This window comes from Castanea sativa, chromosome 5 (genome assembly GCF_040712315.1).
Source record: "Castanea sativa cultivar Marrone di Chiusa Pesio chromosome 5, ASM4071231v1".
Classification (NCBI taxonomy): domain Eukaryota; kingdom Viridiplantae; phylum Streptophyta; class Magnoliopsida; order Fagales; family Fagaceae; genus Castanea; species Castanea sativa.
Window position 1 is genome coordinate 1384329 of NC_134017.1, and position 15513 is coordinate 1399841.

Below are 15513 nucleotides of genomic sequence, written 5' to 3' on the forward strand. Positions count from 1 at the left end.
ATATCTATAATGAAAGACCGTGGGCTTTGGAAGGGGCTTTGCTAGTTTTGGAGAAATGGAGACCTAACCTACTACTGAATCATCTTCACTTAAATTACATTTCAATTTGGGTACAATTTCATGGTCTTCCTCTTGAATACCAATATCCAAAGCTAACAGAGTACATGGGGCAATTGATGGGTATCGTGGAACAAGTTGATTGGAAGGATAAAATGCCTAGAAACATTAGGTTTATACGGGTTAAGGTAAGGATAGACCCATGGTTGCCAGTTATTACAGGTTTTAACTTAAGAACAGATGAAGGATCTCACTTCTGGATTCAATGCCAATATGAGAGAGTACACAAATTATGTAATTGGTGTGGATTAATAGGACATACTCGAAGGCAATGTACTTAGTGCATGGATGATATTGAAAGAAACTTATATAGAAAAAGAACGAGAATTCAAGATCTTTATCAGGTTCAGTTTTGGTTTGATACGTTGCAACCACAGTCTTCAAATGATCTACGAGCATTTTATAGGAGAAGATGGACAATACAAATTAGATTTGGACATCTAACTCAAACTTTAGGACATGCAGCACCTTTCACCAAGTCCACCACATGCATCCCAACATCCCATACCCAACACTACACAACCACCAAAAAGTCACATGCAAACACCCAACCTAGCCCCCCTAAGCCAACAATGCTCATCAACCAAATAATAATGAATCCATACTTAATGTTGCGATTAATCTATTAAACTTGAAAAATATGGCAGTACCTCCTACACCAGCAAACTCACTAGCCTCAACTAATTCAATCCCTACCAACCCAGAGACAGTTGATCAAGAGACTGGACAGATAGCTACAAACAGGTTCTCCACAAGACCTCCTTGAGCACCACTAGAAAATTCAAATTTGACCTGGGCATGGATTGAAGGGAATGACCCTTTCATCACCAATGGACAAAGTCGACATCAAGATTTTGAAGCATCGGAGACAGAGAGTGATACAACAGCGGTGTTGTTTAACTTGGATAGCTTGAATGAGGAAATGCATGAAACTATACAACCTCGACCTTGGATGAATGGCTTCATACCAAAGTCTCTAGATTCTTTTATTGAATCTTTAGTACAGAGAGTTAACCGTGGGAGATTCAGATTTGAATTGGGAGGGTCAAGCACTGGGCCAAGCCTCCTACCTGATCAGGCTGAGACAACCTAATCAAAAAATGTTGACCCAAATTGCATAAATGACTAGGAGATAGCCCATGATACTACTACTGCTGACCCAAGCCCACATGCAATCCTCTCTTGTGTTAGCTCAGCTTGTCACATGGAAGGAAGGGTGAGTGACCTTAGTCCATTTGAATTGCTCACCTTAGGCCCAGGCCCACCTCTTCCTAATACTCTTGAACCAACAACCTCTGCCAACATCACACTGGACCAAATGATACACCTCATATCCATACCTGAGGAGGATATTCTGTTTGAGAATTCAAGGAAACGACTTAGGAAAGAGATAGAGAGGTTTGGGAAGGAATATTAGACAAAGGCTTTGCTGTGGATTCTTTGATAAAGAAAGCTAGTTAGTTGTTAGTACCTTATAAGAAATACAACAAACAACTACTGCAACCACTGCCATTGTTGAATCAGAAAATGGGTTCTGGGAAGCTGGCCCTCAGCAACTTCTCCAACAGCCATGAGGGTCTTGAGTTGGAACTGTAGAGGGCTGGGCAACCCCTTTGCAGTGCTCCAATGTCAAAAAAAGGCCCACAAATATAATCCCAATATTTTGTTTTTGATGGAAATTAAACTGGACAGAGGTAAGGACTGAATCTTTTGAGAAAGTGTGGTTTTTTGAATGGATGGGAAGTCCTAAGGGAGGGACTCAATGGAGGACTTTTGCTATGATGGTCACAGGAGCAGAAGCTTACAATCCAATACAGCTCGAGGCATATGATCCACTCAAAAATGCTAGATCATAAAGGTACTCATCTTTCTATAACTTTCATTTATAGGCAACCTGCCCATACTAAAGGGAGGAAGTTTGGATAGAGCTTAAACACCTCAGGCACTTAACCAAGATGAACTGGCTTTGCATTGGAGACTTTAATTAAATCCTATCCCATGAGGATAAATTTGCTTTTAACTCTAGGAAGATTGTTAAAGCTGATTTGTTTCAACAAATCTTGAGTGAATTAGAGTTGTGTGAACTTGAGGCTAAATGTCAAAAGTACACATGGATGAATCGGAGGGAGGATGAAAGCTTTGTCATGGAAAAATTGGATAGGGCTTTTGCCACTGTGGATTGGATCAATTCTTATCCACAATATACTCTCCATAACCACCCTATCATTAGGTCTGATCATGGTGCTATTCTCCTAGACTTAGAAAATAAACACCGTTTTAGGAGAAGGCTTTTTAAGTTTGAGAAGATGTGGGTTAATCATAATGAGTGTCAGCATGTAGTCCAAAATGCCTAGGGAGTGACTGTTAATGGGACAAGAGCATTCCAACTTCAGAATAAATTGGCAAATGTTAGGAAACAATTCATTAAATGGAACAAGGAGGGGTTTGGAAGAGTTGAAAAGGAAATTAGGACCAAACAAGAACTTCTTCAGAACTTGTAGGACTCCATTCACACCTTAGAGGATGTTAGGAGAGAAAATGAACTTAGAAAAGAGTTAGAAGACTTGCTGATTAAAGAAGAGATTAAATGGGCTCAAAAGGCTAGGTGTGATTGGGTTATCCAAGGGGATAAGAACACAAAGTACTTCCAAAATGTTGTTAACAAAGAAGGGCCAAAAACAGGATTGTAAGCCTAAGGAAAGCTGATAGCACCCTGACTGAGAATTTTGGAGAAATAGAAAGAATTAAGGTATTACATTTTAAGGATAGATTCACTGAAACAAAATCTCAAATCAGTTCATTGGATCCTTGGTAAGTTAGAACATCTTCCTATTCCCAAGTTGACCCACCAACAGTTAATTCAACTTGAACAACCTCTTACAAATCTTGAATTGAATCGGCAGTCTTTCAGTTAGGCCCACACAAGTCCCCTGGTCCAAATGGCATCCCAACATTTTTTTACCAAGAGTACTGGAGTATATTAAAGCAGGCTATTCTAAATTCTGTTCATGCTTTCTTCCATTCAGGCTCAATGCTGAAAGCTCTAAACAAAACTTTCATTACCCTTATCCCTAAAGTAATGATGCTAGAGGAGGTCTCTCAATTTAGGCCAATAAGCCTTTACAATGTAACCTATAAGATCATATTCAAGATAAATGGTTAATAGGTTGAAACCTTTAATGGATAAGCTCATATCACCATACCAAAAGGCTTTTATACAAGGTAGAAACATATCGGATAATATTCTCCTTGCACATGAAATCATTGACACTTTTAAGAAAAAGAAGGGTATGAAAAAAGGATATGGGGCTCTCAAAGTTGACAAGTGCAAAGTTTATGATAGGGTAAGTTGGAGTTTCCTTAAGGCAATGCCGATCTCAATGAATTTTGGTAGTAACTGGGTCCACAAGATCATGGAATGTTTTTCCTCAGTGCAATATGCTCTTCTTCTAAATGGCAGCCCTACTCAAGAGTTCCTTCCAACCAAAGGAGTTAGACAAGGGGATCCAATCTCCCTCTATTTGTTCTTGTTTTATGCCATTATTTTGTCCACTGCTCTTATACAAGCTAAAGGCCAAAAGAAAATTAAAGGAATCAAACTAAATAGAAATGGACTCTCCTTTACTCATCTATTCGATGCTGATGATTCTTTATTTTTCTTTCAAAATGATAGGAACTCTCTGAACAATTTGAAGGGCATAATCCTTTGGTATTGCTCCCTCACGGGTTAGAGCATTAATTTCATGAAATTTGATTTGTATTGCTCTCTTAATATGCACCCTTCTATTCAGGAATCCTTAGTTGATGCATTGCAGGTTAATTTAGTTCATAATCCTAGAAAATATCTGGGTCTAAATTTCAAATTAAGGGGTAGAAGAGTTGTAGATTTTGAAGATTTGGTAGAGAGGCTTCAAATAAAACTTCTGGGTTGGAGTGCTAAATTGTTGTTTCAAGCTGGTAGAGCAACTCTAGTCTCAATAGTACTACAATCTATGCCATTATACACTTTCTCCTGCTTTAAAGTACCAAAGACAATCTGCAACAAATTGGATGCTACCATTAGAGATTTTTGGTGGGAGTATAAAGAAGGTACTAGGAAAATGCATTTAATTGGATGGGATAAGCTTTGTACTCCTAAGAGTAAGGGTGGACTTAGTTTCAAAAGATTTAGTGATTTCAATCAAGCAATGTTGGCTAAACAGTATTGGAAAATTCAAAGTAATCCTAACTCCCTACTAGCTAGAACCTACAAAGCCAAATACTTCCCTAGGACCTCTTTGAAAGATTATACTCCCAAACCTTTCCACTCCTAGACTTGGAGAGCTATTGCTAACCCTTAATGTACTGTACTGCATGAAGGAAGATGAATAGTGGGTGTAGGGCACCAAATACCTCTCAATCATCCAGATTGGTTTCAGGCTCCATGTCATAAGTTAAGGGAGCTCAATTTGACCAATGGCACAGTGGCTGACCTTATAGATCCAAATTCTAAGGCCTAGAATTGTAATCTTTTAAGGAAATTATACTCATACCCCACTTGCACAGAGATCATGAGAACTCCTAGCCCTAAAACAAATTATAACCCTGACAAGCTAGTCTAGAAGCATTTCTCTTCAGGGAATTATCAGGTAGCTCAAGCTTACTCACTTTTACAACAACATCAACCCCAATCCACGGGAAATGGAGCAACAAGTGCTCAATTGTCGAACTCTAACTGGAAGTGCTTCTGGAAGGTCAAATTACCTACTAGAATTCTTACTTGTGTTTGGAAAATTATGCAGGAAAGCTTACCTATGTTTGAAACTCTTCAAAGGAGGGGGGTTATGAACTATGCTAACTGCCTGGTGTGTGATCCAGAGGTGGAATCTACCTCTCATCTCTTCCTTCAGTGTAATTTTGCAAGAGTTGTCTAGCATGGATCAGTGGCGACGCCACTCAGAAGCCAGGGTGTTCCTAGGAACACCCTGGCTTGAATTTTTTTTATTTTTTTATATATAATAATTTAATTTTTTTTATTTGTTTACCCTTAAAAAAAAAAAAATAGGAACACCCTCAAGTAATATAAGGAACACCCTCAAAATTTTTATACCAAACAAATTTTGAACTAAAAGGCATGCAGAGGTAGGGGTGTGTGCACACATGAGGTGTGTGCTTACGCACAGTGGGGTGTGTGCTAGACTCCTAATAGTTAGTAAAAAATATGAATGAAGCAACTAAACACCAATAATTAATAATTTAATTAACTAATACATTATAAAAGACAAACAAATTAAATTATGTTAGGCTAAACAAAAATTAATAATTTAATAATTTAATAATTAATGAAACAACAATACAACAAATTATAGTTTATAAAAGACAAACAAATTTATGAAACAACTAAACAACAATAATTAATAATTTTATTAATATTTCAAATGAACTTATAGTTTATTGTACCGATATCTTTGTTCATTAATTTCTTTTCTTTTTATTTTTTTTAAAATTTTTTTCTTTTGAGGTTTTTCGGTGTGCAGAATGCAAATTTGTTTTGGTTTTAAGAATTTTTTTTTAAGTACAAACTTCATGCTTGCCAAATTTTGAATTGCGGTCAATATTTATCGAAATGTCCCGAAACACCTGAAATAGACCGAAATGACTCAAAAAATTTTCAAAGTGAAATAGAAATACCCTGAACAAAATTCCTGGAGTCGCCACTGGCATGGATCAGCTCTTGTAATCAAAGCAATAGAACTTAACACCTTCTCAGTGAAACAGTGAATTTGGACCTATATCAAGACTAATAGTATCACAGGCAGCATGAAAATGGAGCTTCTTCAAGCTATGTTCACTATCCTTTGGTCAATTTGGAACCATAGAAATATGGTTCTTCACAAAGGGAAGGTCCCTAATCCTATGGAAATTGTGCTAATGTCCCAATCTCTTATTTGCAGGTATAGAGAGGCATTTCAATTCTAATAGAGTTAGAGAAAAAGATACAAGCCAAAGTCAAGTATCTCAATACTTTCTCAAAGTTGTCAAGTCCTTATCAAGGTGGCTACAGCCAAGAATAATATAGAACAAAAAGATGTGGTTTCGCATTTGAAGCTAGGAGGATGGACGGTGCTCTTCTATTTAGAGGTGGTGCTAGCTGTGGAAAACCAACTCAACCCCTTGTAGCTTAGGAAGCTCTAGTGGAGGCTCTGATTAAAGTGCTTGCTTTAGGTTTTCATAGAACCTTTGTAGTGACTAATGACAAAAGACTAGTGGAGCTATGCAACAACCAAAGGAAGGCAACCTGGTTGGACCAAGCCTTGGCAATGGATCTGCAGAATCTTTACCAGAAGGGTCTGATCACACATTTTTTGTTAGTCCCTAATGTTGTGGTAGGCCAGATTTTGTTTGTAGCTAGTATAGCCACGAGGTTTCCTGTTCAATGTTTCCAGCAGTATATGTCTAGTAATAGCTTCACAATGTAGCTTGGTTAATCGTTGTACTCTCTGACTTTTTTCTTTTTAATAGATGTTGACTCTGTTTTATTAAAAAAAAAAATTATAACAAAAAAAAGAATGAAATATTGAATACAAATCCTTTGTACCACATTTTGTATTCTACTTTATGTTCTACCGATACAACTCGTCATTTTTTTTTTTTTTCTTTTCATTTTAAACTTTAGCTGTTTTATAAGGAAAGTAAACAAATACATGGCTTGACAAGTTGTGATTGGTAGAACATAAAACGAAATACAAAAATGTGGTATAGAAGATTTGTATTCTGAAATATTAACTTAAAATTTAACATTCCCAAAACTACATTAAACTATCCAAAATTAACAAACTATAAAAATTAAAGCCTATATTCTATCCTAGATCAATTGTTAGAACTCTCTATTAGCTTGATGCTTGAATCCCATAACTGCTCATGCAAACCTGATTGGAGCATTGCTGGGAGAATGCAGGACATCAATTTTTTTTCAAGAAGTAACTTTGTTTTAATTTGGACTCCTTTCTCTTGTATAACTAGATCAACCAATATGATTGCCGATTCTCTTTCTGATTGGGCTGGATCTTGTAACAAAGAAGGGCCCATTACATCTTTCCTCTCTCCCACCTTCGGATTTATGGGCTGAAAATAAGGAGATAGGCTCCTTTACTCTTTCGTATAATACAATATTTTATTAATTAAGAAAAAAAATTGGAAAACCAGCCGCATTGAATCAAACTAAGTGGCTCAGCTATGCTGTAAGATTCTTAGGACTTGTTTGTTCTTTGGGTTTTTACTTTTTGTGCTAAATTTGTTCATTTGGTTTTAAGATTTTGAAGGCCCATAAACTAAAAGAAAGAATTTTTTTTTCCCCTAGGTAATAAGTGCCAACTAGCTAGAGTTTTATTTGAATTAATTGATGATAAGTTGATTTATAAATCTACGAACTTGAGAGAGAGAGAGAGAGAGAGATGTCATTATAAATAGGGCTATATTCATTAAAGGACAAAACTTAAATGCGGCACCTTATGTCCACTACCTAAGTTTTGCCTTTCATTAAATATACAATATTGTTCATTTTAATTTATTTAATCACAAGTTGTATCTCGTTACAAAAATAGATTACATTTTCTAAGTCGGTATACATTTTTGTTGAACAAGTTTGAGTTTTTTAATGAACTACTTGATTAACTTTTTCTTTTACATATATAATAAAAACTATGACTAAATTAATTTATATCTTCATGAATCAATAACTAAAGTATATATTTAGACTATATAATTAACTATTTTTATTATCAATAAATTAAAAGTAATAAATTGATATCACTTATTTACAAATTTACATAACTCAAACTCAAATCTATATTAGTATAGAGGTGTGTTACATCCAAAATATTTTTACAACAAATCATAGGTGGTTAGTTATTATTGGTTCAAATTTGAAAATAGCACTAAGATTACTTTTTTGCCCCAACAATAACAACTAGTAACAATATGCCACTTATGATTTGTTGTAAAAATATTGTGAAAATGTTGTAAACATATCATTTCTCTATTAGTATATTATAAACATATAATATTATATATACATTAATGGAGTCTCATACTTACAAACTTGTTCATGAGTTATTATGTTTGAGTTCGACTTGTTTAATAGTCAAACCTAAACTTAGTTTTAAGTTTAGCTCAATGGTTAAATAACAAGTTTTTTTCTTGAACAACTTGGTTCGTTGATAGCCCTAATTTCGAGGGAAATTGGGAACTTTTCTATCTGCGCAATTTATAAATCTAACGAACTTTCAATGAGAGAGAGAGAGAGAGAGAGATCAGAACCTTTTTTTTTCTTATCTAAAATAACTACAGTTTTTCTTAACCATCTGATAGCAAGGAAAAGCTGATTTTTTAGACTTCTAAAAAAATGATGAACAAAAGATTAAGCTTCACTAAAGAACAAATTTTTCTTTAATATCATATAACAAGAACAGCTTTTCTACTTCGGGGTGTGTGGGGAAAAGAAAAAAGAAGATCTTGATTCTTTGATTTCAATAGGAATGTGTTTTAAAATTTTAATAACTGACTACATGATCCCCAACAAGATAGAGGCAACGTCCATTATATATGCAACATCATAATCATCATGCAAATATTGATTTTGATTTTATGTCTGCTAATCAGTTCTCAGACAGCATATATATATGATGCTCTCCACATTTCCAAATAAACACCTATTCAATTACATAGATTTTTTTTTTTGGAACTGAAAATGATTAATACCCTACAATTTTTATTACAAGATTTGAACCATTAAATAATCCAAATAAAAGTGAGTGATATCTTTTAATTATTTTTGTTGTAAAGCACATGATCCAATTATCCCTCGAAATCTTGCATTGATCACACACTGATTTTCCTTAAGCACATGCCCTCGATCGAAGCCAAACAAATCCTACTCCAGATTTAGGAAGAGATCGAGGCAATCCCATGTGAGTGAGCATTGCAACATTATGCCCTCGTTACCTTCCAACAAGAGTAATTAATTTGAATGTCGCAAATCATTTTCTATTATAAATAAGACATTATTATTATTATTATTATTATTATTATTATTATTATTATTATTATTATTATTATTATTAGCTTTTTTAAGACAAAAAAACTCTGAACTCATACGCACTTCCTGCTCTATTTAGTGACTTTGGATACCAAAATGAGAAAGAAAAAAAAAAAAGGGAAAAAGAAACAAAAGCAAGAATGGCTTGGTAGTAGCCAATTAGGTAAGCTTAAAAACTGATTGGTAGCTCAATTAGAAAAGTCGCTAGTGGTTGAATAAGAAATTTGGAGTTTAATTTTTTATTACACAATAAATTAATTGATGTCTTAGTCTAATGATAAAACTATTATTATGAGTAGACGTTATACGTTGAAACTCTTTCTCTCTTTAATTAAAAAAAAAAAAAAACTTAAATAAAGAAAAAGAAAATAAAAAAGATTGCTTGGAGTTTGGTGCCCATCTAACTACAGCCCAAGTTGGTGAGAAGATCTAGACTCTTGGACCACAGTGTTGGAGAGTTGGACCAGAGGTCCTTTGTCCCTAGCCTGAGAGCGCCTATGTGCCATATTGGACCACAAATTAACAATGTGACATACTGTACATTTTTTTGTTTTCTTCTAATTCTTATTTGTTCCATTTTTTTTTCTTTCTTCTTCTTTTTCTTGGGGGCCAAACAAAACATAACTAAAACTTTGAGTAAGTGATATAAATGAAGGTTTTATTATTATTATTATTATTTTGGACTGAGTCAATGACTCAAAATCCGGACATGCTAAAATAATGCATAACAGAATGGCAAAGCATATTGCAAGAAAAATCAGATGCCTATAATCATACTAATTATATGCACACTTAGAATGTTAATTAAGATCAAACCAATGCTTTTATAAATATAGGAACTTATAAAAAAAATAGTGCCATCAAAAGTCTAATCACAAAAATTAATATCTAAACTGCAAAATTCATTCTAATAATGTACAAAAACCAAACTAAAATTAAAAAATAAATAAATAAAAAGGAATTTAAGTTTTACCGCTACACAAATGAAGACAAAAGTGGGTACAGTATGGAAAGCTATATTAACAAAATAAGATGCCAAGCTTATGGCTTAATCTCATTTGGAAACAAAAACCAGTTGTTCCTTCGGATGGATGCTGGTGGGCTGGCTACCAACCAACAGCTAAATTTTTTTTGCTGTTAATGATCGTACAATATATATGCACAAGAACAAGAAACCAACCACCAAGAATGATACATTATACGTGATTATTCTTACAACCTGAGAGCTTTATTAAATTAATGCCCTCTTTTGGTGATGTATTGCAATACTTTCGTAAAATTTGAAGATAGTTGGAGACAAAGATTAGTCGTTATACTAATAATTTTTTATCATCTAAGTAAGAGAATGGGAATGGTAGATAGAATTTAATACCGGGATAGTTAGGTACTTTTGTGAACTTGTACTATATAGAAAATGATTATTCACCTAAAAGTACTCTATTGAGAGTAGCTTGTATGTATGAGATAAATGTAATGAAAATTGTTCCATTTTACACTCCTAAAATTAACACTCAAATTGTCATTCGTATACAAATGGAATTGAACCATTTAAGTTGGTAAAATGATCTTTTTATTTGAAATTGATCTATTTCATGCTTTCAATTAGTTAATACAAATTTTAAGGTGTACCTAATACTACTATTTAAAATTTTAACAAATATACTAGTTTATATATTGTTAAATTTTACAAAATAAAATCTTCATCTTGAATGAACTCTCATTAGGTGCAATGAAACGTATCTCATTTCTTTGGATTGACTGACTGATGCAATGAAACGTATCTCATTTCTTTGGATTGACTGACTGATGCATGATCGTGACAAGTATTGTGTTTCCCTTTCTTTGCACAATTTTCGTAGGGGATAATAAAAAATGTGGCTCAAAATGCCTTTCCTGATATGACCCAAACAATAAAAAGAATCAAATATACTGAATACAATTTTTTTTTAAAAATGATTCTTCGTACAAGAACATAAGAAAAATGTGCCTAAAAATAAAAGGACTCCATTGAGAGTAGCTTATATATATATATATAAGATAAATGTAATGAAAACTGTTTCATCTACACTCCTCAAATTATCACTCAAATTATCATTCATATACAAATGGCATTGAGCCATTTCAGTTGGAAAAATGATCTCCCTCATTTAAAATTAAAGTTTCAATTATATAATACAAATTTTAAGGTGTATCTTATGCTGTAATTTAAAATTTTAACTGATACATTAGTTTATATATTGCTAAATTTACGAAATAAAATCTTCATCTTAAATAAACTCTCGTCAGATGAAATGAAACAAATTTCATTTCTATGCAATGATTGATTGATGCATGCATGATATTATAGAACATGTGGCTCAAAACCTTGACAAGTATTCGATTTGCCTTGTTTTGTAGAATTTTCACAGGAGATAAACAAAATTAGGCATTGACCCTAGTTCAAAAAACTTTTCTTGATATGGCCCATACAATAAAAAGAATCAAATATACTTAATCCAATTTTTAAGGGCTTTCTTAACCCCCCAAAGAATAAAAGTTGATTAATTAAGAATAATGGGGTTGGAAGTGGGTTATTATGGACATACACTCTACAAGCAAACATCACTCCAAAGACATGTAGTCCCACTACTCCAAAGTCCCACCAGACGCCAAACAAAGGCTCAACTAGTTTTGCACCTAAATATATCATTCTTAGCTGGTATCAAACTATGGGCCATGCATGTGTGCACTCCTCTCTCTCTCTCTCTCTCTCTCTCTCTCTCTCTCTTCCATGGCCTTATATACGAACCTTCCCTAACCCTTTCCCCACAATTCTCACAATCACAACAAAGCCCTCCTCTTTCTCTCTCTATCACACACAGACACATACAAACACATTAAAAACCATCAAACACTTTCAAAGATGACCAAAGTTGGAAAGCTAACAAAGCTCAAGTCAGCCATAAAAAGATGGCCTTCATTCACCAAGCAGCTCTCTCGAGCCAGAAGCTCCGTAGCTTCCTCAACAAACGAATCCGATAATGTCTCAAAGCAGGAACTTCATGCTGTTTACGTGGGAAAGACTCGGCGGCGATACCTTGTGAGCTCTGAAATCATCGACCACCCTCTCTTTCAGGAGCTGGTGGAGAAGTCAGGTGAGTATGATGATGGGGTTGCGGTTGCTTGTGAGGTTGTGCTGTTTGAGCACTTCCTTTGGATGCTTGATAATGCTGAGAATCAGTTGGGGTCCATGGATGAGCTTGTGGAATTCTACACTACTTGCTGACTCTAGCCTATGGTGGTGATCATGGTGGATTCATGATTGAATTTTATAACAAGAAATGTATGAATATTGTAAAGATTAAACTAGGTTTGGTTGTAGTTTTATGAGTGATTATTGTGTGAGAGTACCAAGGTGAGGATTAACCCTTTTTATATTTTCATGCGGATGATCATTTTAAACAACTTGATCAATTGAATTCAAAATTGTTGTTTTGACATTATGGTGAATTACTCCATTTCAATGAGAACATGATCCTCTCTATTTCACGATATTGACTTTAAATTTAAATTTGTAATACTTAATTTGAAGACTAAAATTCGATTTAATCCTTCATTTTTACTTATCGAATTAGTTATTAAGGTTTAATTTTTGTTAATTTACTTCCTCACTTCATCGAAATAAGTCAATTTTGTCATTCCGTCCAAATTCAAATGAAGTCATTCAAAACTTTTTCTTTTTTAAATAATACTTATCAAACAACAATATCTATAAAATAATGTATCTCAATGTTTTTAGTAAATTTTTTAACAAAAATAATGTTTAAACAGTGTTATTTGTTAACGAATTTGGACGGAGCAACCAATCTTTTTTAAGGAGGGACTAAATTGATAAAAATATAATTTTAAGGACTAATTTGATAATTTCTCTCATGGATTGCTTGTTTGTTAGTTTTTTGTTATTTTCAATCTGACTTTTTTTCCCTATCTTTCTTGCTTCCTCATATCTAACTGGCAAACTAGTTAACCGGTAACTCTATAGTCTATACCCCACAGGGTGGCTTGAATTGCAGGACACTTGATTAGATGGCCCTTGATAGTTAATAACCACACAATCCACTGGTTATCACTTGCCACTTATTGATTGATTTTTTTTTTATATATATTTAATTTAAATGTCATTTGTGGTTTTAGTTACTTCAATTAGTAAAATCTCTAATGATTGAAAAAGGTATTTAGGGTTCAATCTCTACTTACACCAAAAGTTAATTAGTGTCTTGATTTGAGATAAAGATCTATTATTAAGAGCGGACGTCATAGGTTGAAACTTTCTCTAAAAAAAATTTAGGGGATGTTTGGCAAGCATGTTTAAACACATTTCCACACATTTTAAACAATATTATGTACATTTTCACATACTTTTTCACCCACACGTATATCAAAAACATTCAAACAATATAATTTAAACTACTCTCTCAAACACACCTTTAAGGGTACTTGTTGAATGATGGAGTTTCATTCTTGTACCGGAACATCAAAAGGCTCTGGGTTATGAAACGTCCATGTTATACCATTAAAAACCCATGATGCACTGAAAAAAAGAGGGGAAAACAATGAAAACAACAAATACTACTATTTTAGTCTTTTTCTCCAGTTCAAGTTGCCCTGAGACATGTACTAGACCGTGATATATAGTCAACTAAAGCAAAATCAAAGTCCAATAAAGGGTAGGCAAAACAACTGGAATTGGGTGGTTTTGTTGATGAAAAAAAAAAAAAAACCTTGCTCATGTACTGAACTTGCATTAATATTGGCCCCCCTAATTTGGGTCCTACCATTAGGAAAGGTCAATCTCTTTTAGATTGGCCATTGAATTATTCTGAATATATTGGTGATGGATGCAATCAAATGTTTTCTGGTAGGATCGATTAATCAATATTGTTGCTTCTGATTTTAGCTTTTTCATGACTCATAAATGTTGAGATCATCAAAGTCCTAAACGATAATATCATTATACTACTAAAAATGTTGGCAATTTTTCTATCACTTTAAATGTTCAATGTCTTAAACTAATTATTGTGTTACCTTCATTGATCACACAAATTACTATTTCCATCAATGTCCAATTATTAGTACTTTTAATCAATTCTTGAGATTATATTAGCATAGCAAAACAAGTATTTTTTTTTTACATTAAAATTTCCTTTTGTAGCTCAAGTAGCAGGGGATGACAGTTACCTTTGCATTACTATCACCATTAATTTCTAATTACAATTTTTTTTTTTGAATAATTTGATAGTTGGAAAAGTGAAGATTCAAATCTTAAATTTTTCTGTTAGAAACACTAAGAAATATCGGTTGAAATTTTTTTAATAGCAAGTGAAGCATCTGTTATTGAAGAATGTGTAAGGGGACCATTGTTGGTAGGGGTATGACCCAGATATGTAATTAATAGTGTAAGAAAAAATAAGCAGTCAGATGAAGTAATTATAACATTAATGTCAGGCGAATATTTAAAGAGCATAGCAAGCTGTCAACAGAGAGCAAGTATTGAGCATCTCTTAGACTTTACCTTAGAATAATGAGAATATTGTTGACATAAAGTTAATGGAGAGAATTAGTTTAAGAAGCAAATGATTGGGTAGTTAGAGAAGCTTTTGAGACATACAAGACTTGACCCAGAATTTATAAGCAAATTCTTGATCATGTACTATTTTATGTGAATTACAAACACATTTTGCCTGTGGTTGAAGGCAATTGACAGCTTAGCTTTTTTAGCTAAAAAGTTCTAGTTAACTTAATTGATAAAATTTTTGATAGTTGTATAAGAGATCTAAGATTCAATCTTTACTTACACCAAAAATTAATTGATATCTTGGTTTGATGATAATGAACTATTATTAGAAGCGGAAGTTATAAGTCAAAACTCTCTTTTAAAAAAAAAAATAGTAAAAAGTTAACCCCAGAGTCCAGACAGATGATGAATGTTTTGCATGAAAGTTCTTGAATTATCTTGTCCTGTGGTGGTTGATTAGCGTTTGGAAAGTTGGGGCTAATTTGACAAAAAAGACATGTCATTGTCTTAATTTTTCTTCTAATAACTCAAATCTCACAAGAAATGAAGCTGTAATTTGTCCTTCAATTCCAATTTCCAGTACGATTCGTGCACGTTAAGTGCATCTCCCAAAATTGCAAGGTCAGGCAGGTACGTAGCTGGCTCCATGTCAAAGATTGAAAGTTGTTTTTGCTTTTATTTTGGAGAATCCTCTATTTCTTTCTTTCTTTGCTAGAATATCCAAATTGGGATCCCTTCCCCGTGCAACTATTTTTATTGGAAAGTT

At 33.6% G+C, this 15513-nt stretch overlaps 1 protein-coding gene across 1 annotated transcript; it reads left to right on the forward strand.

Moving 5' to 3' along the window:
- Window positions 1–11926: 11926 nt before the first annotated feature.
- Window positions 11927–12724, forward strand: LOC142637316 (auxin-responsive protein SAUR78). The gene has a single exon (XM_075811590.1). It carries the CDS (start codon window positions 12096–12098, stop codon window positions 12456–12458), a length of 363 nt encoding a protein of 120 aa, XP_075667705.1. The 5' UTR covers window positions 11927–12095; the 3' UTR covers window positions 12459–12724.
- The last annotated feature ends 2789 nt before the right edge of the window (window positions 12725–15513 follow it).

Excerpts from the sequence above, each read along its gene's own strand:
- LOC142637316 (XM_075811590.1), top strand. The coding sequence starts at position 12,096 with ATGACCAAAGTTGGAAAGCTAACAAAGCTCAAGTCAGCCATAAAAAGA.